Here is a 22,550-nt window from a genome sequence, read left to right on the forward strand (position 1 = left end):
ATTTCTGCAAATACTTAATATGCAGTAGGATGAACTTTTATAAACTTTTTGAATGATAGACAAGCACATGCCAGAATTAGTACTTAACTAGGAAAGCTTCAACTGAATCCACTTTAGTTTGAATTCTTGATCACTGTATTCAAATGGTCTTCAGAGCAAGAAGTCTATCCAAACAAAACCTTTTAGAAGGAAAACCCTAGGGGGGGAGGGAGTGTCTTTATTTTTCTTCAGTGATTTTTGTGAACAGGTGAAAATCCCAGAAATCCTATACTCAGCTGAGTATGCACAAGTGTGGCCTGGACACTTTAGGTTATTACAAACAGCTAAGCTAACTTACAGCTGAAGTGATCACAATTGCTGTCTTGAAGCAGAATAATCTATAGACCGATACGCATCCCATTATGGACAACTGTGCAAACAACAATTTTACTTTTAAAAGGTGAAGCTACTGCATGTGAAATATGCTGGAATGCAAATTAAACAATCTGCACACAGTAGTGGTCAAGCCTCCACTAACTCAACCAAGATTAAGGCTGCTTAATTCTAGGCAAGGCGAACCTATCTCCATGGGCATCTGTCTTTGCTCTCTCTCAGGCTTCCAATCATAAGAGGGATCTTTGTCCTTTCTAGAAATGAACTAAAACCTTTACTCAGATGCCTGTTTAGCTGAATTGCATGCAAGATTTATTTACGAATAACCAAAGCTGTGTGGGAAGAGTTGACCTTGACGCACTCTCCATTAGGTAGCTCCAGAGCCATTCAGGCCCTGCTGTCTTATTTTCAACAAGGTATTTCTCATTACAAAGTCAAGCAGCAGTTTTCTAGCCCATTTTACAAGATAAAAATATTTCTAACAATATACTCCAACCACTGTTCCCATGCTTAAGACTGGTTGTGAAGCTACCATGCTAGGAAGATGTTTTTCCAATAACTGACTGAGGTCTGATGGCAATGCAAATGAGTGAATTAGTCCAGCTATTTACAGAGAGGTATCTGGCCAGAAGTTGTAATTTCACAAAATTTGCTACTAAATTAGAAATTGGGAAGGTAAAATGGTAGTTAAGTAGTTTGTCACACTTGACAGTGTACAGGTTGCGCCTCTCGAATCTGGGACTCTTACGTGGGAGCATCCCCCATCAAGCAGGAGATGATCTAGGACCTGCATGTTCCAGGGATAGGGCTGGGGCCGTCTGCCTGCCCCAGAGTAGCATGAAGCCAGAGCCAGAACCCCAGAGAGCGTTGAGCCGGAGTCCATGAAGAGCATAAGGCCCCTGAGACCACAGGGCTACCTGGCAGCAGGAGCCTTTAATCTCCCCTGGTCTGGCAAATTTTCTTATTTAGAAACAGTCAGGTCCCAACCAGGAAGGTACAACCTGTACCTGTAAAATTTCTGTTAAGGGTCTGAGGTTGATTTTCTTTGTTAAGCACTTCATTAATATTTGAGTAAAGAAACAATGTATAGAATGTTAGAGACTGTTTTAATATCCATCATTATGAAAATCACCAGATCACAAATTCTCTCCCCAGTAAGATATGAGAGCAACATGGAAATTATAATGAAAAACAATCAAAGAAAGTGATAATTATGAAAATAGGAAATGCTTGTCAGTAACTTTCCACCCAGGTATTAGATCTGCTCTGTAGGAGTGGAAGAAGGAAAGGGGTGCAAAAATTCTCAAGTGTATAACCCTCTACCTCCCTAGTGAGGTGGGCCAGTGCTAGAGCTGTGAGCCACCACTGCAAAAATCAGTTTGGATCCAGGTTGGGAAGTGCTATGAAAGGCGCCAGCTCAGTGTCTGAGGAAGAGGAGAAATTCTTATGCTATGTTTAATGAATCTTCTTGCAATGGACACAAGCAGCTTCACCAAAGGACTCAAGAGAGCATATCTAGCCCACCTCAGACAGGAAAGATTACTGCGAAGTATGCAGGATGCAATCCAGAGATCCTTTCCATGCCAAATTTCCTGGAAAAATTCCCAAACAGCTTTTTAGAATGTTTCAGAAAAAGGGCACAGACTGGTATTAATTTTCTAGATTATTTTTAAAGCCTTTGGATGACAGGTTGTTCACTCTATCTAGCACTGGATATATAGCTGAAGAACCCAAAGCTCCATAAGAAAAGGAAAATGGACTCCTGTATTTGTGGCAACAGCATCCAAATGGCTGTTTACATCAGCAGCCTGCAGTGTGAATTGTTACCACTCTTATATCATATCAAAACAAATGAACTTGACATTAGTGCAAAAGATGCATTCCTGGTTCTTCAGCCGTAGGTGATACTAGTGATAACTAGTGTTCATCTTCAGCATCCCAGAATTCACCATCGACAGTCATAGCTTGAAATAACCTGTGAGACAGGCCAGAATGTGTTAGGAACTGGTGAACATCAACATAAATTTAAAACTATGATTTGAAAACTGCTGCAGCTCCTTTAATTTTGTCATTTCATTGAAATGCATGCATTGCAACAGCCAACACAATGACTAATATTTTCCATTTCTATACAAACAACAGCGCCTAGTACAGTGGCCTCTGGATCGATGAAGAGGGCTGATAGGCACGGGGGTCACACAAATAAATGATAATTAACCCCCCAAAGACTCCTGAGAGTATTATTTTTAATCCTGTTTATTAAGGCCCCACTGTCGCAGTAGTTGAGTATCTGGTCCTGAAAAGATAACTTAAGTAGATAAGGGAGGGAGAATGGGGTGTCACACATAAGCAGAAAGAAAATTAAATGCTGCAAAAATACCATATTAGCTCAATGATTAAATTATTTTCTGGGGGATGGGTTCAAGTTAGGAGGGAATAAGCTAAATTGAAAGAAAAGAGAAGGGAGATGAAATATTGAAGGGAAGCTGGATACCAGGGGCGTGCCCAGAAAGGGGAGAAGGGCAGTTGTGGAATGAAACTGAAGAGAGGAGAGTTAGAGCAAATGGCTAATCAGCACAAGTCAGAGAGCCAAGTCGTGGACTATCTGCTGAACATAGATCCTTTACCCATTTTACAGAAAGGTAAATTGAGGCACCGAAAATAGCTGAATTTTGCGATTGACTTTCACTTACTTGAGGACAAGGACCAGAGGTCAGACATGCTGGCTCCTATTCCTTGCCACTAAAACATCAACAGAGTGTGTAATATAAAACCTCAAAGTCCTGGTGCTAATCTTTCACGCCCTCAGTAACTCGAAGCCTGTCTACAGAACAAGACACTGGTCTCCTTTGCTAAAACCTGCTAGAATCAAAGGTTCTGTTCAGGCTGATGAAACCCAGAGCTAAATTTTCAGGTCATCAGGCCTTCTACAGACAACACCATGTTGCTGGGAAGTTCCTATCACCAGACATTAGGAAGATGCCAAATCATGTTACCTTTAGCTGTTTCTATGCAAATTTCCCAAAAATTTTCAGGAAGATGAGGCCTCCAGAAGATCCCCCAGGGGCTGTGCTTCTAAATGGCGTTTTGGAGTCTGGAAGAATGTCTTCCAGACTCCAAATCACGTGACCGTATGCTAATGAGGCACGGGGAGTTTGCACCTGTGCCTCATTAGCATATTTCAGGCCATTTATTAGCATGCCACTTACAGTATAATGTGCACCACTCCTCTTTTGCACATAATTTACTTCATAAATGGCTGCACAATAACCAGCAACATTTCCTCTGGAGATAAACATACCTGAATACATCCACTAAAGAACCACAGAACACTAGAACTGGAAGGGGCCTCGAGAGGTCATCAAGTCCACTCCCCTGCCCTCACGGCAGGAAGCAGCACAGGTTGCATAAAGCAACAGGTTGATATAAAAAAATCTTTCAATGATATTAAACTTAAACATGAAACAATAAAAGCAAAAAAAAAAAAATCTGCTGCTAACACCAACCTCAATATGCCATTAATATGAATAGAATTTGACAGTTTACGTAAGGGATGTGACCTGCTGCTAACCACCTCTGGCTTCTCCATTTTCCAGCTGGCAAGAGATTAGCCTACCACCTTTATTCTCATAAGATTCCCCCCTCCCCACCACGGGAAAAGTAAAAAGGACAATTCTGTTCCAAACTTCAAGTCTCCTTCACAAATACCTACTTAACTCTGGGCCCTAACTAATACCTATTCAAAGATGCTGTTGGGCTTGAAGCTGTGAAGCAGGGAGGAAAAAAAAAGACTAAGGCAAACTTAACGCTGTTGGTTCCCTTTACATGATCTGTTGACTAAAGCAGTGGGGAGACTCTGGACCAGTGTTAACAAAGAAGAAGGTTGGTGCCTTTCAGTTGTGAATGTGAACACTGCTCGAGTCTGATCTTGATGGGATTAACACATGAAAAAGTTAAGCCTATTTATACATTAAAAATCCAGTCATGTTAAATTTACTAGCTATCATTTTTTTCACTTTGATTTACACCCATCATTGACAAAGATTTAAAAGAACATTCCTTTGTAGTATGGTAAAGAGCCACAGCACAAGGCACTAATTCTGCTTCACCAATATGAGCACTGAGGAAGCACGACATTTCCTGTTAATGTCTGAAACACAGCAAAGAGGGAAAGTGGAATCTTTCATTGCTTCCCAGCCAGAGGAAAACACAGGTGGTTAACCAAAGTAGGACCATAAAGGAAACCACACTGTGTAAAACACAGCTCTCAGAGACAGAAATTTGTAACTGGTTCATCAGATTAAACATGAATAGAAACAAACCAAAATGTATTCCTCAGCCTCCAAAGCATCAAGGAGAGTTGCTCACTTCACTTTCCAGCCACCACAAGCTATTACTCATTATTTGCTTCACTCGCACCACAGTAATCATTCCCCTGGAAAAGATATTCTCGAGGAGATGCTCCCTTTAGGCACATAACTCCAACACCTCATGTGCTGTGCTATATAAAATCAACTTGTCTCTAAAGCCTCCCAGTAAGTTCATCCATTTAATGCACATTGGCCTTCAGTCATTAAAGGATCATCTTCCAACACTACCCTAACAAGTGCTTTAAACCCAACAGATTGTAATGCTGACAATATTTTGGCTCTCTCACATGTATAATGAAAGGGAGCAACTGTTAATTTGATGCCATTTTTATTCCCGCCCCCTCTTCAACATAGCCATTTAGGTCATTTTTCATTCCAAAAAATATCAACTGAAGAAGATATGTTTACACTAGGTCCTGAAGAGTAAATATATTATACTAAAACCCAATAACTGACACAATTATAAGCAATGGAGTGGTGAAAAAAATTAGTTTTAGTACAGCATTAATTTGATATGACATCTATAATACCACAGTGATGGGCACATTATTCATGCATGAGAAGATCGGAGCATGGAACACATTAGCAAATAATTCTTAGATTCTGCTTGATTAGCAAAATATTTCAAGATACAGAACATAAGTCAGTGAACCAAACTTTTACACTATTTCATCTCTCTCACCCACTTCCCCCTTCCCTCTGTCTAAGGCGTAATGATCTCCTCTGTTCTTCCACACAATCCCCATGTTAATGGCATTAGCCTCCAGACTCACCACTAGTCTATACCTGACTCACCACTGTGATATTTGAGTACCTATACATGAAAATGAACAATTCTAACAGAAAAAAACCCTCAAAGGCATATCACATTCCACATCACATCTGAAAACATTTCATTCCTTCGCCTACACCTCAAAAACTTCTCATTTTTATTTTAACTTTGAAACTAAATATATCATTAAGTAAAAAAAGTAATTCTGAGAGAGCTTGCAAGAAAATGCTACACATACAGAGCTTCTATTATGTTTGAGGGCCTATATTATGACTACATACCGGTTAAAGCATGGGGAGCCTGGATCGTTGAAGTGCATATATGGGTTCATCCTAGACAGAGAACCCATACAAAGCCAGCAGAAGTGCTGCCTGCAGCCAGAGCATGTCATCTTGTTACAACCGTCTAGTTTCTGGTGGGGGAAGAAAAACAGCAGTAAGAATCAACCAAATCTCATGGCACTTCTAAGCCTTCAAACTTGCCTTTGTGCAACACCAACAATCAGTACGTGATAAACGATAATGTGTATTTTCAGAAATGGAACATCTGCATAGTATTTTACTCCATTTCACACCATCTTTGACTAAAGATTTTTATAGACTATTTACCCACTGTATGAATGAAAAATATTCAAAAATAACTTTTCATCACCATTTATCACATTCAACAACAAGGTCACCCCAAAATAGGTCACCAGCAGAAGTTACCATCCAAGAGTTCTGGTTCTCCAGCTCCCCAGCACAGACCTCTACTTGCTTGAACTATAGGAATAATTCATCCTCCATGTGGACTAACCACTAAAAGCAGGATCTAAGTCACATAAGACAGTTTTCCCAGACTGTTGCACAGCTACTTGTTAAGACAGCAGTAGAATATTACATCAGGATTCCTGGGTTCTATTTCTAGCTTTGGAATGGGAGTGGCACTTACAGGTTAGAAAGGATAATCAAAATACATAGTTTTGCCATATTCTGTCTGCAAGCCTGTGTTGCAAAATGTCAAAAACTTGATTCTGCTATATTACAGACCTTTGGTTTTCCTCCTGACTCTCCCTGAAGTGACTCTGTTAATTTATTTGACTATGGGAGATGAATACATGACTGCCTTCTAGGGTTGGGATACAAGGCTGTCCATGGTCACCAATAAAACCTGAAATGGATGGCAAGACTATCAGCAATCAGAGATTTGAAATTATGGGGGTTTTCTGGCTGCCACATCAGCACACTTTTGCTTAGTTTACAGAGTATTTGGTTGCAGGAGTGTTTCCCTGGGGACTGTGGAGCACTGCCTGCATTCAGCCAAAATGCAGAAAGGGCCCATAAAATCTCATGTCCTTGTGAAGTTTGTTGTGTGTCCTCACTTCAACCTGATTTCAGATGATGTGTACTCAGAGGAGGCATTTTCTCTTACTGTAATGCCAACTGCAGAAATGATAATGAGCTCTATTACAAGTGTAAAGGTACTTTTATGGGAAGACCCACGTACTGGCAGATGATCTTCCAGAGTTCAATTTAGCAGGAATGCACTAAATCAAACTGTCGTGGTGGTGAGCCCAGTACTCCTGGCGTTGTGAGGAGTAAGGCTAAGTCTGTGGGAGAGCTTTATTTGGCTAAATTACTGAACACACTGGAAACTCACTTTTTTCTGAACTGCTTGCTGGCAATTACCTGGCACATAGGGAAATACCGATAAAAACACCTACTTTTTATTAAATATAATACTCAAAAGGAAGACTAGCATAGTCAGCATCAAGGATGAGACACAAATGGAATCATATGGACTCTACAAATCAAAGCCCTAATTAACTAGCATCTATCGTGAATCACATTAGCAACGTAGGACATTTACCATTAAGAATAAATTGTGATTTTCCCTAGCTTGGCTCAAGAAACTCACTTCTATAGGAGTGCCGCAACAAGGGCAGGCCTTTGAGTTCTTTTCTAACCATCCTTTACTTTCCATCTCCTCCAGGGCTTTCTGCATCAATCTTTTGCCATAGCGCCGCTCCAAAAATGTTTTAGTGTCTTCATCTGCTTCTTGGTACTCATTACATAAATCCATTAGCTTTTCTAAGGTATGAATTAAAGACAGTAAAAACACATTAGCCTTACATACCATTCTGCATATGGATGTCACAATCTTACCTAAGACAATGAGCCAAATTTACAGTAAACAAAATCCAGGAGATTCTGAAGATTGCAAAGATCAAGAGGATTCCAATAACCCTGATAATTCCAATGACTCTGTTCAATATACAGCCGCAGTTAATAAAAGCAGACAAAAAGGTAAGATGCCTGAGGAACAGAAAGGAAGTTTATACTGCAAATATGGAAATGCCATTGTATGAATTACCTTCTCTGGAATGCTGTGATCTAGGCCAGCCTACCTCAAAAAGGTTAAAGTGAAAAAAAAAAAAAAAAAAGCATTCAGTTAGTGATCAGTAAGTGTCAACTCACTTACCCTTAATACAGTACATACAAAAGAAGAACAGTTTCTGAGTATCTATGTATTGTCACTGTATTCTACATTGACAGCTGCAATTCACTTTGTATTCCATTTCTGAAACAGTACAACTCACCTGCAGTGACTTTACATGGAGAGACTCCATGATAAGTCATTCTACAGAGGGTACAGAAGGCATGGTTGCAGCTGGAACATATGCCCATGGTGCAACCTGGCTCTTGCATCACTGGAGTCTGACAGCGTGGCCGAGGACAATATACCACGTCTGCCATCAAATCCAAGCTGGACTGCAGAAGCAGGCGGTCATAACGTGCAAACAGCTCCTCTCCAACCAGTTCCTTAACCTCAACACAAATCCAGAATTACATTTGATAGCTTCAGATACTGAATTTATAAGCACTGAGAGAAAATATATTTTTTGGATACAAGTACCGACAACTAATATGAATCTGCTTTCGTGCATTTTAAATATTACTCTCATTCTGATCAGGGGATTACTACAATAATCAGAGAGAAAGTAAACACGTTATTGATGTTGCTCTGTAATTAAATCTCATCTTATGAGCGTAATTATCTTAAATATTCAGAAGAACAGATTCACTAGCAATTCAAATCCCAGGCAATGACAGTTTAGAATCCCACAGTGAAAACAATTAGCACAGTCACTGGGATCATATTAATCCAAATTGGTGTTCAAGACAGCTGAAACTAGTAGTGGGCAAAATTGGTACCAGCTGATATAATTTTAACTCAAGTGTGTGCAAGCATATAAGTAACTCTGGGTAGTATGAAAAACTCTGTATGCTTTAATTACTATGGTCTGAGCAAAAATCCATTATATACAATTCAGCTTTATTAGTAAGCTGGAGGTGTGCATGCATTGTTTACATATTTCTGCTATTACCTGTCCTGGAGTAGCAACAGAAGAACATTTTGGTTCTGGGCAGCTGAGGCAGTGGACCTGACCATCCCTGATCTGAATTTCAAAGTAGTCCTTTAAACAGGATTTGCAGTATATATGCCTGCACTCCATAAAGTACATACATTCACTACCCAGCTTCTCAGAAAAGCAGATGCTGCACAAGAACATCTTACTGTTAAAGCATTTTTTCTGCTGAGCCTGATCAAAGTCCAAGATTTCCCTTATCAGACTTGGCAGAGACTCCACATCTTGTATGGCTCTTTCATCAAGTATTTCCTCTTCTGCTGTTGCACCACCTGCAGCACCACAACAATCCAACTCAGAGTTCAGAGGGAACAAAGGTGTCCTGTTCTGCCCATTCTCTTGGTGGCATATTTTTAGTTCATACGGGGAGGTGATGTTCAGGTAAGTTAGTGTTTCTTCCTTAAGAAACTGCATCCAGGCAAACAAGACCACACAACCTCGGTTCTCTTCCCACAAGTTGTCTAAATGCTTGCAAAGTGCAGTAAGCTAGAAAAGAAAAGTTAGATCTTAGCACCCCCCACAAGAAAGCTCCATCTTCCAACAACTCTTTACTCATCTTAGCACAATTTCCCTCCAAACCCTTTTAAGAAAACTTCAGATACCAAGTTTAGGTCATGAACTAATTTAGTTTAACAAGGTCTTTGTTGCTTGTAGTCTTTCAGAAATAACAGGAGAGCATCACTTTACATCCTCATACAATCACTTGCTAAGCTCCAAAGCATAAGTCCTCAGTCTACGCCTTTCCCTACACAGAAAAAAAAGTCAACTTCACTACAAAATACTAGAAAGTATTACAAATATTTTAAAGAAATATAAATTTAGAAATAAAGATCACAGGATGTGATAAGTAACTGAGGTAACAGTTTTATATACATTACTATATTGATTTAATAACATTTGCTTCAAGGTGACCTAGTTAAAAAATTTGAAACTATGCCTGGTGCCCTGCCTTTTATGATATTTAAAGAAAACCTGAACAGTTGTTTTCAAATCTCTCCTCTGCTGGATTTTCCCTCAAAAATATCAGATCATCTCATCTTCTTGCCTTCCCTATTTTAACTGAGGATTCAAATATACATTGGGAAAGATTTTAGAGTTAGGCTTATTTTTACTTGTCAGGGTACTCACTCTTAAATATACTATTCCTTGAATTGCTCCCTATACATCTGGGGTGCAAAAATGGAAAGACAGAATTTTTAAACAGCCATTTAAAAATTATTCCCCTTTCTCAGATTAGTTTTCACTTGCTTGATTATCTATCACAATGGAGCTGGCATGTAAATGATTCTGTAATACAACAGCAGCGTACAATAATTAAAAGTTTATGCAACTGAAATGTAAGTTCACTTAGGCGGAAAAATTACAGATGACATTTGTTTAATATAAACTTATTGCTGCATGGCAAAGAATGTAATGCATATAGCTGCATACTACATAACTTTCATTTAAGGGATATCAGCTATTTTGCAAGTACCCAGTAACATTATAAATGGTCAATTGGAAGTATACAAATGTGTTATATCCATTGTACCCAAACATAATGGATCTATTCTTCCATTTATGAAACAGTCTGTGACATTATTTTGTATAATCTCACTAACTAATACAGATTTTTAGTTTGTGTACTTTTTTTTTAAATGTACACATCTCACACATGGTTCTGATAATGTGGTTTTGAATAAGGAACAAAATGTTTAAAGAGTCTTTTTGTATAAACCAATTGAACTCTTTTGTCCAATTCTGAAAATGAAATGCCCTCAGTGTAGACTGCTCTCAATCCACACATGCACCCTATATTGTTACTTTAGGATTGTTCACAAATGCTAGGTTACCAGCATCTGATGATTACAAACATCAGAAAAGGCAGGTTAAATTCTGGGGCTATCAATACTAAAATATTAATCTAATATTCTGTTTATCAAACTTTGGATCTCAAGGTCTTTATCTGATATTGACAGAGCTATACCTCTCTACAGAGATTTTAAAAATACGTGCACTTATGTGTTCTTTCACTAAAAAGTTTCGTTCAAGAAAATAAATTTTAATACTAAAAGGAGGAAGAAAGAAAACATTTCAAAAGTATACATAAATATCAGCTGCCTTAAACGGTGGAGAGCATCACTAGAGCCCTACCAAATTCACCCTTTGCTTTGGTCAATTTCAGAGCCACATGGTCTTAAAATTGGTCAATTTCACAATTACTTGGGGTGGGGTGAGAGGGAAAGAGAAGAAAGTGGGTGAAGCCTGGAGCTCAGGCAGGAGCTGTAGGGGGCAAAAGCCCCAGATACTGGCAGACCCCCCTGAACCCAGGCAGAAGCCATATGGGGTGGAACCTCTTAATCCCAGCTGGATCTTTTGGTGGCAGCTGCCCCCAGCCCAGGTCCCTGAGCCCAGGGAAGGAGCTGCAGCATATAGAAACCCTGAGTTTCTGCTGGAGCCCAGGTGCCACCCACCGCTTCAGCAGAAGCTGCTGGGAGGGGACAGCAGCCCAGAACCCAGGACGGGAAATGGGGGCAGCAGCAGCAATCTCAGTGCTTACTGGCGCTCAGGCAGGAGCCAGGGGGCGAGGAAGGAAGGAAAGAAGGAGAGAGATGAAGGGGGTGGCAGCAGCAATCCCTGTACTCAGGTGTCCACAAACCCTAGGTTGGGCAGAAGCTGCAGGGACTGGAGCTGCAGAGGTGGCAACCCTAAGCCACAGCTGGACACTATGGGGGCCCCAGCCTCTGCAGGAGTTGTGGGGGGCTGGAGGAAGGGGAGCAGCAGGAGCCCAGAGTCACTGCGAAAGCTAGAGCAGCAACCCCAAGCCTGGGCAGGAGCCCAAAGCCAAGCTCTGGGACTGCTGCAGCACAGAAGAGAACTCACTTCTGTGCTACCTGTGGAGGTGGTTCTGATCTCCCACCAAACAGCCAAGCAGGGGGAAGGACATATCCTGTCTCTCTCGAGCCCAGCAATTGCCATAAGTAGGGCCCTACCATACAACACAAAAGATTTTCAGATATAAGCTGTACTGGGCAGAGGATGGTGTATACATATTTATATATACACACTCTATAGTGCACAGGACATAAGCAGAGAAGAAACAGGACATCGAATTGCTGATTTGGATTTTAAAAACCAGATTTCCAAATAGACGCCCAGAGATGCAGATAAGCACCTAGTAAGAATTACAAAATTGCCTAAAGCAAGTTAGGTACCTACCAACCCACTGAAATCATGTAAGCACTTTTGAAAATATCACTACGCATTTCTCTGTATCTTTAGATGCATTTAAAATTCAGGCCATCAGTGACTTAAGAAATTAGTCATATTTTCCAAAATGTGAATGGCATATTTTCACAAATAAGGAAAATATATTTTGTTGATCTTAAAAAGACTGCAATGTCAATGGGACTTAGGCTCCTAAGTAATTTAAATGATTTTAAAAATTTATCTTAAATGATTTAGCAGCCTAAATCTATTGATTTTCTATGGGACTTGCGCCCATAATAATTTTGATGCTTTTCAAAATTCCTACTTTATTCTTCAGACTTTCGATCATGAAGAGAAAAAAAGATTGTTGCCAAAGGGTCGCAATAAAAACTATTCCTTAAACAATTAATTGAAAGTATGTATTATACTTCATGATGATAGCGGTCTCCTACAACTGAACTTGGATGTTAAAAATAAAGTTCTACATGACTTCTCTTTCCCCTGCTGCATTTACAACTATCAGAGTATTAATTATTAAGAACTTTATTTATGTCCCTGAAAGGTACAAGAAATGGCAAAAAGATTTTAACCCAAACCTGAGTCCGGGATAGCCACTTGCCACTGAGTGTGAATGCAGGTGGAGAGACTGATGGGTAATCTGGAGGGAGTTCAAAATTCAAGACAAGTGGCGGCAGGAAGCTAATTGAGTATTCAAACCCATTGTTCTGGAGACACTCTGTGGGACTGCCTGAAACAAATACAATTGATTGACGCAAATTGAGAGAGATTAACAAAACTATGATTCTAGGTTTTGCAACCTAACAAAGTTTAACTACATTATAAGAGTCCCAAGAAAACACTTTTCATTTGATAAATTTTTAGTTTAATCGCTTTACTCAAACTTTAGAAAGCAACATGACTTTTTAATGCTACAACATTTCATAAACAGTCGCACACTGGAGGCTGAATATTCACTTTGCTAGTATTATGATCTGTCAAATAAACAACAAACCGGACCGCCTGGAAAGGCAAATCCCCAAAAATAAGGATATATATACTTTGCTGTTCTAAAGAAAAGGAACAAGCCTCTCTAATTTTATCTTTCACTGGCAGTTTTCCTTATATCAAAACCAAATTCATTTTTCAGAGAAGGGAGTGTCTAGTGGAAAGTGCGTAACATTGCACAGTGAAACAGTGATAGATCAACAATCTTGGGCAAATACAGGTTGAAACTGAAATCCAGCACGCTCTTGTCTGGCAACTTCCATCATCTGACAGGACCACAGATCTTTCAGGGCCAAAGAGTACCGGGGCTGGGAAGGGGAGGGGCCAGCCAAAACAGCTTCAGGAGCTTAGGGCAGGGCAGCCGCTGCTGGTTTGGCAACAAGTGGCACATGGAGAGAGACAGCAGAAGCCAGGGAGAGCCCAAGCTGGTAAGCTCGCAGCCCAGGCTCATGGTGGCTCATCCCTGAGGATAGGCAGGAAGCCGCAGCCATGGGAAGCCCCTGCCAGTCCTGTGCACAAAGCCTCTGGCTGCGGAGCATCAGCTCATCCCCAGGGCCGGGCAGGAAGCCACGACAGGGCAGCACGCAAAGTTGCAGCCTGGGGAAACTGCGGCTAGGGAGGGGCAGTAGAGGCAAGAGCCAGCAGCTGAGGAGTCTGCAGGGGTACGGGGGAGTTGGGAAGCCACAGGGACAGCAGGGAGGGGATCCGAGTAGCAGGGGCTGAGGCCAGCAGGGGGCACAAAACTGACCATCCCAGTCCGGCAAAATACCTGGTTTGGGACCACTCAGGTCCCCGGGGTGCTGGACCAGGGAGCTTAAACCTATAATAATTAAGAGGTAAACTGAAGCAGAGGCACCTCTCTAAACCTACTTTATAGATTCTGTTCCTTTTAAGCTTCGCAATTAACCTGAAAAACTGTCAAGTTGAAAAAGAGTTAAAAATAGTTTTAAGACCCTCTGCTACAGGTTTAAAAATGCATGTTTGTTGTTCTTATCCATGTTGCTGACTGTGGCCATACAAACAAGGGAACTGAATGACTGCATACAGTAATCAATTAATTCAGCTACAGAAGCACTGTGATATCAAATATATAAATTAAATCGCCTGAACAAATACAAAATAATATTTTCTTGAAACCAACAGTTTAATAATTCTCAGAGTTACAAGTAAAAGAGTAGGTGATATTTTTTCGAAAAGCAGTATCATTTTTAAACTGACAAAGTCCTTAAACTAATATTGCAAAACCAAGAGTCTCAGATGAACAGCATTACATAAATGCAATGCAATAGCATACCAGACAAATATGAAAATAACACTTAAATACCTAAATCAGTTTGCTCCAAGAGTAAACCATGGAACAACAAATGCTCAATTCACACAAAAATATTCCAATCTTAAAATATTTAGGAAAAAAAAAAGTATTTTTAAACACTGCAGGTTGAACCTCTCAATCTGCAACTCTCTCATATTGCAAACTCTGTAATCCAGCATGATTTTAGTTAGCCAGACGACTCATGAAGTTTGTTTACATTCACCAGTCCTGGCTCTCAGTGTTCTGCACTGTTATTTACCTGTAATTTAATCCTAAATGTCTTCTAAGAGCCCAGTGAGCAGCAGAAGGGTTGGTAATGGGATAGAAAATATTGAGCTCCCATCATCCAGCAAATTCTCTCACTGGCACTGGTCAGGTACCAAGGGTTCCGGGTGAGAGAGATTCAACCTTTATATTTGAATTTAAAAGTCTACCCTACTTAATTTTGATTTTAAGAGAGATGTGCAAATACTTAAATAATTACATTGTGAAGTTATAGCCACCCTAGCTGTAATGTATGATAAATTGTTCATGACCTCAAAAACTGTAGGAAAAGAAAATAAAGAATATTTGGATAACCACCTTTGGAACATGTGTATAAAGACCATTTGAATAAAAACTAATTTACACACACTCTCTCTCTCTAATACAAACTACAATAATGCAAAATGTCTGGACTTACCACTCACAAAAATTTTGAAATTTTGGGGCAACTCCAGACAAATTCTTGTTTCTCCTCCTTGGGCAGAATCTGCCCTCTTAAATTCATCTTCATCATAAATACTAGCCAATGCCAGCAGCTCGTCCTCCTGAGCTTCCTTATCTTCTGAAGACATTTAACTTTTCTACAGAATTAAGAACAGCAACCAAAAATCAGTTAGGAATGAAAAGACAATTCAAATAGTCTGTTAGTATATACATTTAATAGTATTGGAATGAAATTTAAAAAACAATCGCCCAACAAGAAATTACTCCCTCTGTAATTACTCTTTGTCTTCAGGTTAAAGGTCCTGCACATGCTCTATCATTTGTTCTCAGTTTTAAAATAATAAAAACAGGCTCTCTTCAAAGCCAGATAATCAGAGACCAGCCCTTAGAAAGCAGAGGCTGAAGAACACTGTAGAATGAAATATACAATGCAGTCATAATAGTATCAAGATGGCACTTTATAAACCAAAGGACAAATGAAGAAAAAGGGACAGGAGAGGGAACGGAAGTATTAACAGTGAAGCTCTTTTTGCGTAGGCTGGCTATTTTTGATTAAAATTATTTTGAATGACAAGCAAGAACACACAGACCCTAAACAAACATCATGTTGAAGTGTTTCTATACTAGTAGCATGGCAATTTAAAGGTGCACTTTAAAACAAATCGTTGCAATTTCATTACCTTTTCAGTAACAGTTGTAAGACAGGAGAAACTAGAGTTGCAGGTACTGTTAGGCTGTCGCCACACTTGGCCAAACCTTTGAAATGGCCATGCTAATGGCCAAATTGAAGAATACCAATGAGGTTATGAATTGAATAATCAGCGCCTCATTAGCATTAGGACGCTTCCAGCCGCAGCGCTTCGAAAGCATCACTTTTGAACTCCTGCAGCTCGGCGGGGGTCCTTTTTGAGAGGATCCCACACATTTCAAAATCCTCTTATTCCTCTCAACTGAGGGGAATAAGGAGATTTCGAAATGGACCCCCATGTAGCTGTGGGCGTACAAAAGCGATGCTTTCGAAGTGCTGTGGCCGGAAGCGTCCTAATGCTAATGAGGCACTGAATATTCAGTTCAGTGCCTCATTAGTATTCTTCGATTTGGCCATTAGCTTGGCCATTTCGAAGTATGGCAAAGTGTAGCCACAGCTTTAGCAACCCAGCACAGCCATGGGGAACTGAGAGTCACAAGTTTTTATTGTTGGAAAGAAAGATGACTGTAGGTTCTGCTACCAGGGCAGGCGTGATAATGAATCTCAGAATTTGTCTACTGCTGCTAACAAAAAATTAGAGGTATTAAAATCCTGTCAGAACTTCCGTTATATGCTGTTGTTATTAAAGGTTTCACTTAAGTTAGCGTTGGTGGGAACACTCAATTAGCTGCAGTTTTTTTGTTTTTAAAATCTTTCAGTAGTACACACAGCAGTTATGGATATAAGCCCTGATCCTGCAATGGCGTTTATTTGTACAGATCCATGGTCTGAAACAGTCCCAGTGAAGTCAATGGGGTTTTATGCTAGTGCATCCAATTGCAGCGTTTGGGGTTTATCTTATTACAGCTCAAAAAACTGCTCACTGGTAAATAATGAGTGGGAGAAGGTCTGGGTCAAATCATCTGATGTTATCCATGATATTCAAATGAGTAAATACGTCTGAAAAAAGTTCATCCTTGCATACTTCTATGTTTCGTTAATATGACCAAAAAAGGTGCAATTAAAAAAAAAAAAGAAGAGACAAGTCCAATTCAAACCTCTACACAGTGTGGAAACTCAATTTAATTATATAAATCTGAAATCACTCGTTTAACGTAACAGTGCCTTGCATATAAAGAACTCTGCTAATTCTCACTCAGCTAATACAATAGAATGACAATTCTCTGAAGGGCCTGTGTGGTTTCATCACCATGCTTCCAAACAAAACAAATAATATGTAGTTTAAACTACAATAATTGGAGTACATTTTTTATACCATGCTCTTGATTTCATGACTTGTAAGACTTATTGCAAAATAAGTAAACAATCAGTGCAAGTTGGTGATGTTCAGTTCAGTTCCAATCAGAGGCATAATTTACAGCTTGTGTAGTATCGGAGGGGTAGCCATGTTAGTCTGGATCTGTAACAGCAATGAAGGCTCCTGTGGCACCTTACGGACTAACAGAAAAGTTTTGAGCTTGAGCTTTCGTGAGCACATGAAGTGAGATTTCCAAGACCAGCATCTGATGAAGTGAGTCTGTGCTCACAAAAGCTCATGCTCAAAACTTTTCTGTTAGTCTATAAGGTGCCACAGAACCCTTTGTTGCTGTTCGCTTGTGTAGATGTATCCAGGTTAGTTTTAATCTAACAAACTTACTAGAGAAAGAGGCAAGGACACAATAGTGGAGGGCAATCGAAGCCCATCATGGTCCACTAGCTACACACCTGCACAATCTTCCTGCAATGCCATTTACTCCACTGCTATGTGAAATCATCCACCTAGATGAAAAATGGTACAGGTACCTCTACGCAAGCTGAAAATCACAACACCAATTCCAGTGTAGATATAATCTCAGGCCTCATTTACACCTAAATATTAGTCAACCCGGCTACAGCTCTATGCTGCAAGAAGTTACATGTCTCAAGGACTGCAGCTGTATTAATGGAAGATTCGTCTGCTGACCTAACTATAACCTCCAAGTAGTGAATTAACAACACCACAAAAAAAATCCCTCCGACTGATGAAGCATCTACACTACAGTCGAAGAGGTGTAGAGTAGACCTGGCCTTAGACTCCTGCAATATTTAATGCATGTCTTTGTGGCTGTCAAATTATAATTCATGTGTGGCCCCAACCCAACACCTGTCCACATACAAAAACTTGACTGCAAGTGCACTATACTTTGAATTCATGTTGCCCAGCACATCAAAGGATGAAGACTATAGCTCAATTAAAATAACTTCTCAGCTGCTCACACAATCACACTGCAGATCAAGTAATATTTCGAGTTCCCAGCATGCCCACTGTTGCTGGAGCACTTAACTCTAGTGTGGGAAACTCAGCACTCATAAACTCTAGAACAGCATCAGATACAGAGAGCAGGTCTACACTAGCCCTGAAAGTCAATCCTAGATACACAATGCCAGCTATGACAATAAAGTAGCTGGAATCAACTATTCTGGCTACTCTCATTGAGGGAGGTCGACAGAAACTTGCTGGTCGACCTCCCTTACTTCTCCGGATAATGAGAGGAAAAGGGGTCAACTGTCGACCCCTGATAGTTCGGTTTTGTGTCTCCCCACGAAGTATGCGAAATCAAATGCCAGAAGATAGACCCTGACCGGGTCAATCTCCCAGTAAGCGTAGCTGTACCTCGAGCGTGCACCACCTAGGGGAAAGTTGACTCTCAAGTGCAGAGACGAAAGGGTTGAGGTAACAGGAGGGGATGGAGACTGTCTGAAAGGAGACTCAGGCCTGGGAAGCTCAGCGCTAGCAAACAGCTGCAATGGGACTTTAAGAAACAACAGCGAGGCCCTTGATTTTAAGTTACCCGACACTTTTCCCAACCACCTTCCCAGCCAGCCCCCCTTGAACCCTGGCCTACCCCTCTCCACGCACTGCCGCCCACCAAACCCGCCAGCCCCTCTCTCCATCCCTCCCCCGCCAGCCCTGAGCCGGCACCGCTTCCTTCCTCCCCCGCCAGCCCCTCTCCCCGCACCGCTTCCCCCCACAGCTGCCCTCCATTAGCCAGCCCCACACCGCTCCCCATCCTGGCCCCAAACCTTATCGTGGCCCTTGCTCCAGGCCGCCCGCTCCTCCGCCCTCCTTCCCGCTCCCAGCGAAGTGCCGTGGCCGGGCCCACTCACCACCGGCCTAGGCCTGGACCTCCTCCGCCTCCCCACTCTCCCTTGGGCCTGCGGGCGGCCTCCACCTAGAGCGCCCAGCGGCGACCCGGCCTCAGCTGTAGGCTGAGCTGCCAGGCGCCGGCTCCCCCTGCTGGCGGGAGGAGGGCCCTGCGGAGCGGAACTGCGCCCGGTGAGGGGGGCGGGGCGCTTGCAGCAGCTGTCCATCCCCGGCTGGAGGGTGCGAGGTGATCGCTTTGGGAGCGTGCGGCCTGGTCGCTGCTGCTGGTCTGAGACACGTACTTAAGAGTTGGGGGTGGTGAAGCGGGGCTCGGGGTAAGAACAGCCCAGAACAGAAGCCAGGCCGCGTAGCCACAGCCTGGCTGCCGCAGAAGCTACAGCTTGCGGTTAAAAGATGTTGCAGGGGGCCTCGGTGTCCATGATCCAACCCCGCAGGGGTTCATGTTTTTAGGGGGAGCTGCTCAGCAGACTACCGCTGACGTGGGTGGATAGTAGCTTCACCCGCGCTCTGGGAAACCAAGTCTTGAGCATGGCATGGGCGAGGGGTAGAGTAGTAAATCCTCCTCCAGTAGCCTTCAGAACAGGCAGCTGGGGTAATTATAAAACGAGCTTTACAGGTGCTGGTGCAACAAATTTAAGCCCATGATTAAATTATACACTTGTTAGATACCACTCAGTAGGTGTTGGACATGTAAGGTAAGAAGGGTTTAGGAGGACGATAGAAGGGGAATAGGCTGTTCCTGGCCAGGGCAGACTTTGTTCCTTGCTGATTTTTAAGCAAGCTTTTCTTCTTGCTGAAGGTTTGAAGTAGATAAGCACAGTTTCATCAAGATTCTAACTTAATAAAGGCAGCCGCTGTTAAAATATAACTTTGTCTAGTCTTGTTCTAATCTCACAGCCCCTGTAACAATACTTTCAGGGTCCCGTCTTCTGTACTCGATCTTGCGGATGTGGGAAGTGGGGCATGTAAAAAAAGTAGATAAAATAAGTGATTAGCTGCTTATTAATATTACAAAATAAAGCTGTTACAAAAATGGGGCTGTGTGAATTTACATAGTAAGGTACCAAACTAATTACCCCCATTCAAACATGTGCTGGTGCTGTGAGGTAAACATGCAACAGCAATGAACCAGATACTCCAGGAGTCCCACCCACTCTTGCCTGTTAAGAGTTCTGGAGGCACCTTGTCAGTCCAACAACTTGTATGCAGCTGATGAAGTGAGTTTTGCCCACAAAAACACATGACCCAGTAAATGTTAGCTTAAAGGGCACCAGGACTCCTTGGTTTAGCACAAAACAGCTTAGCTCAGGCACCCTTTAGAAACTTGGCACAGGAGCTTGAAGTACTTACTACACCTCACCCCCTTTGTCAATTATCTTGAAACGCCAAGCTGCTTAAAATTCTTCATAAAGTATAACTGCTTGAACATTAAACTGAAAAAAACCCCCTCAATTACTTTAACCTATTAAAACATACAGCTCCATATTTACTAAGACCATGTTCAGGGCCTGTGGTGTAGAATTTTCAAATGAAGTTGACTTCGCTCTATTGAAATGGGTGTTGTAAATACTGTAAACTCTTAAAAGCCATTGTACTGGAAATATTGCACAAGTGGTGCTATCATTTAACATGTTCATTAACCACAACCATTTAAGATATTAAGATGTATACTATTTCCAATGTCCCATAAAATGCATTTAAGTGAGCATTGTAGAAGTGCACAAAGTTCTATTTTTTTTCTTTTTTTTTATTAAAGGAACACTTAAACTCTTGCATTTGTCTGGAAAGAGCAAATGGAGCAGCCTGTACACACAGCAACTTCTTGTTCCTTCAAACACGTCCCTGTGGCAAATAAAATTGCTGCTGTTACTTACAGCTTCATCCCCAACCCAAGTTGTAACTGTTCCCTTGACCATTATAAAGTAATTTATTACAATCCAGTGCTTTTATTTTTTGTAACGTGTGGATGTTTCAACTTGTTTTAGCACTTGTACAAATTAATGTTTTCATGTTTATAGGACAATTATGAATACAAAAGCATGGGTATAGGAGCTCATGAAAAAAAGGCAATTTTTTCCTCTTCCTGGAAGATTGATTAAACCAAGCATTTCAAATTTAGATATCATGGAAGCAAGTACATCAAAAGACCCTCTATCTGTCATATGGGACAATGAGAGGTGCTGAAAATGCCAGTTAAACAACAGAGGGATTTGGAGTGAGCCATAGGTATGAGTCCTAGAAGTGAGTGCTGGAAGGGGCTGGGGTATGGAGGGATTTGGGGTGTCCACCTCTGGTGGCTGCCACAAGCAGTTCCCCATAGCCGCTGCTCCTGAAAGAGCCACAGTCTAGTGAGTCTGCTGCAAGCAGGCACACTGCCTCTATCAACAGGCAGCAACCCCTGCAGTTCCTGGCCAATGGGCTGGGAGTTGCAGAGCTTATGCTTAGGGAGGACGGATGGAGACAGCATTCCTGTAGAGCAGTGGGACCACTTCCCTGCTTGCACCAGTAAGGATAGGGAGCCACCACAGGTGAGTGCTCCCCAAATCTAATGCTCCAGAACCTCATGTCCCAAACCCCTCCCAGACACTAATTCCCTCTCAAAGCATGCTCTATAAGCCCTCCCCCATACTCCAGTCACCCCTGCACCACCATACAATAAACTGGACTTTCTAGGCAGATCAGAAGTGCCAGTTTGAGCTTGCAGGTTGCTGAAGCATCTAACAAAAGGGCTTTTACTGTATCTTTCAGTGGTTGTCAACTATCAATCATTCATCAGTGCAAGCAGCCAGGAGCATAAATCCTCATTCTCTCTATGAGCAGCTAATCTAACTAGGGAGAAATTTTACACAGTATTTAGATGGCTGGGGACAATTTACCATGAATATATCATACATATTGCATATGCTTGCAAGTTCAGACAGTCTGAAATATAGATGTATACAGTTGCTACTCTGCATGTCAGATTTGATTTTATACTCCGTATTAATACTTTACCTTAATGGAAAACGGACACCAGCTCTGGAAAAATATAATACTACAAAGTATACATATCACCTCCCATCCAGGGCTCCATATACCTTTCATAATTATCAACTGCACAAATGCAAACATGAAATTAGTGGGATCTACACAGACTAGAACATGTTGGACGCTTCTGTTAATGAAAAAGAACTAAATTCAAATCGTATTTCATTTATCTTATAAGTTCCTCTGATCCGAAGAGAGCTGAAAACTTCACTGCCATCTCCACATAATCTTTGAAATATTGATGGACACAAAACATAGTTGCTGAAAACTACAAGAGAAACTTAGCTGTAAAATTAATTTCAATTTCTGTCATCTTACTTCTTTAAAAAGAAGAGTCTGCATGAACATAATTAAACAGGATCTGCTAATGGCTGTTTCAGTAAATCTATTACTAGGGAGTTCTAAATACAATCTTAATGGCAAGAGATACTTAAATGAGTAAGTAACTACCTAAGTATTTTGACTCTCAATACATTGACTAATTCTCACCAAAGATTGCTGTGATAAAGTTGCAGTATTCAGTTGCTCCAATTTATATTCAGAACATACAAAG

The 22,550-nt window shown here is 41.2% G+C and overlaps 1 protein-coding gene across 3 annotated transcripts; it reads right to left on the reverse strand.

The window, feature by feature from the left end:
• Nucleotides 1-2,208: 2,208 nt before the first annotated feature.
• On the reverse strand, nt 2,209-19,062 carry RNF14 (ring finger protein 14). 3 transcript variants are annotated; one of them, XM_075010138.1, is made up of 9 exons: nt 18,973-19,062; nt 15,112-15,274; nt 12,709-12,860; nt 8,882-9,409; nt 8,093-8,321; nt 7,867-7,896; nt 7,411-7,583; nt 5,796-5,926; nt 2,209-2,347 (listed from the first exon to the last, which is right to left on the reverse strand). In XM_075010138.1, the coding sequence occupies exons 2-9, from the start codon at nt 15,263-15,265 to the stop codon at nt 2,290-2,292; spliced, it is 1,455 nt and encodes a 484-aa protein (XP_074866239.1). In that variant the 5' UTR covers nt 15,266-15,274; nt 18,973-19,062; the 3' UTR covers nt 2,209-2,289. The 3 variants fall into 3 exon arrangements, with proteins under 3 accessions (XP_074866239.1, XP_074866240.1, XP_074866241.1); XM_075010139.1 differs by having other exon boundaries at nt 18,889-19,001; XM_075010140.1 differs by lacking the exon at nt 7,867-7,896.
• Between the last annotated feature and the right edge of the window lie 3,488 nt (nt 19,063-22,550).

The sequence above is a fragment of the Carettochelys insculpta genome, chromosome 15, assembly GCF_033958435.1.
Source record: "Carettochelys insculpta isolate YL-2023 chromosome 15, ASM3395843v1, whole genome shotgun sequence".
Lineage (NCBI taxonomy): Eukaryota > Metazoa > Chordata > Testudines > Carettochelyidae > Carettochelys > Carettochelys insculpta.

Excerpts from the sequence above, each read along its gene's own strand:
- RNF14 (XM_075010138.1), bottom strand. The coding sequence starts at position 15,265 with ATGTCTTCAGAAGATAAGGAAGCTCAGGAGGACGAGCTGCTGGCATTG. Across the intron at positions 7,897-8,092 it reads TCCATGTAAAGTCACTGCAG|GCTGGCCTAGATCACAGCAT; the intron begins GTGAGTTGTACT and ends TTTTTGAGGTAG. Across the intron at positions 7,584-7,866 it reads ATCACAGCATTCCAGAGAAG|AAAAGCTAATGGATTTATGT; the intron begins GTAATTCATACA and ends TTCATACCTTAG.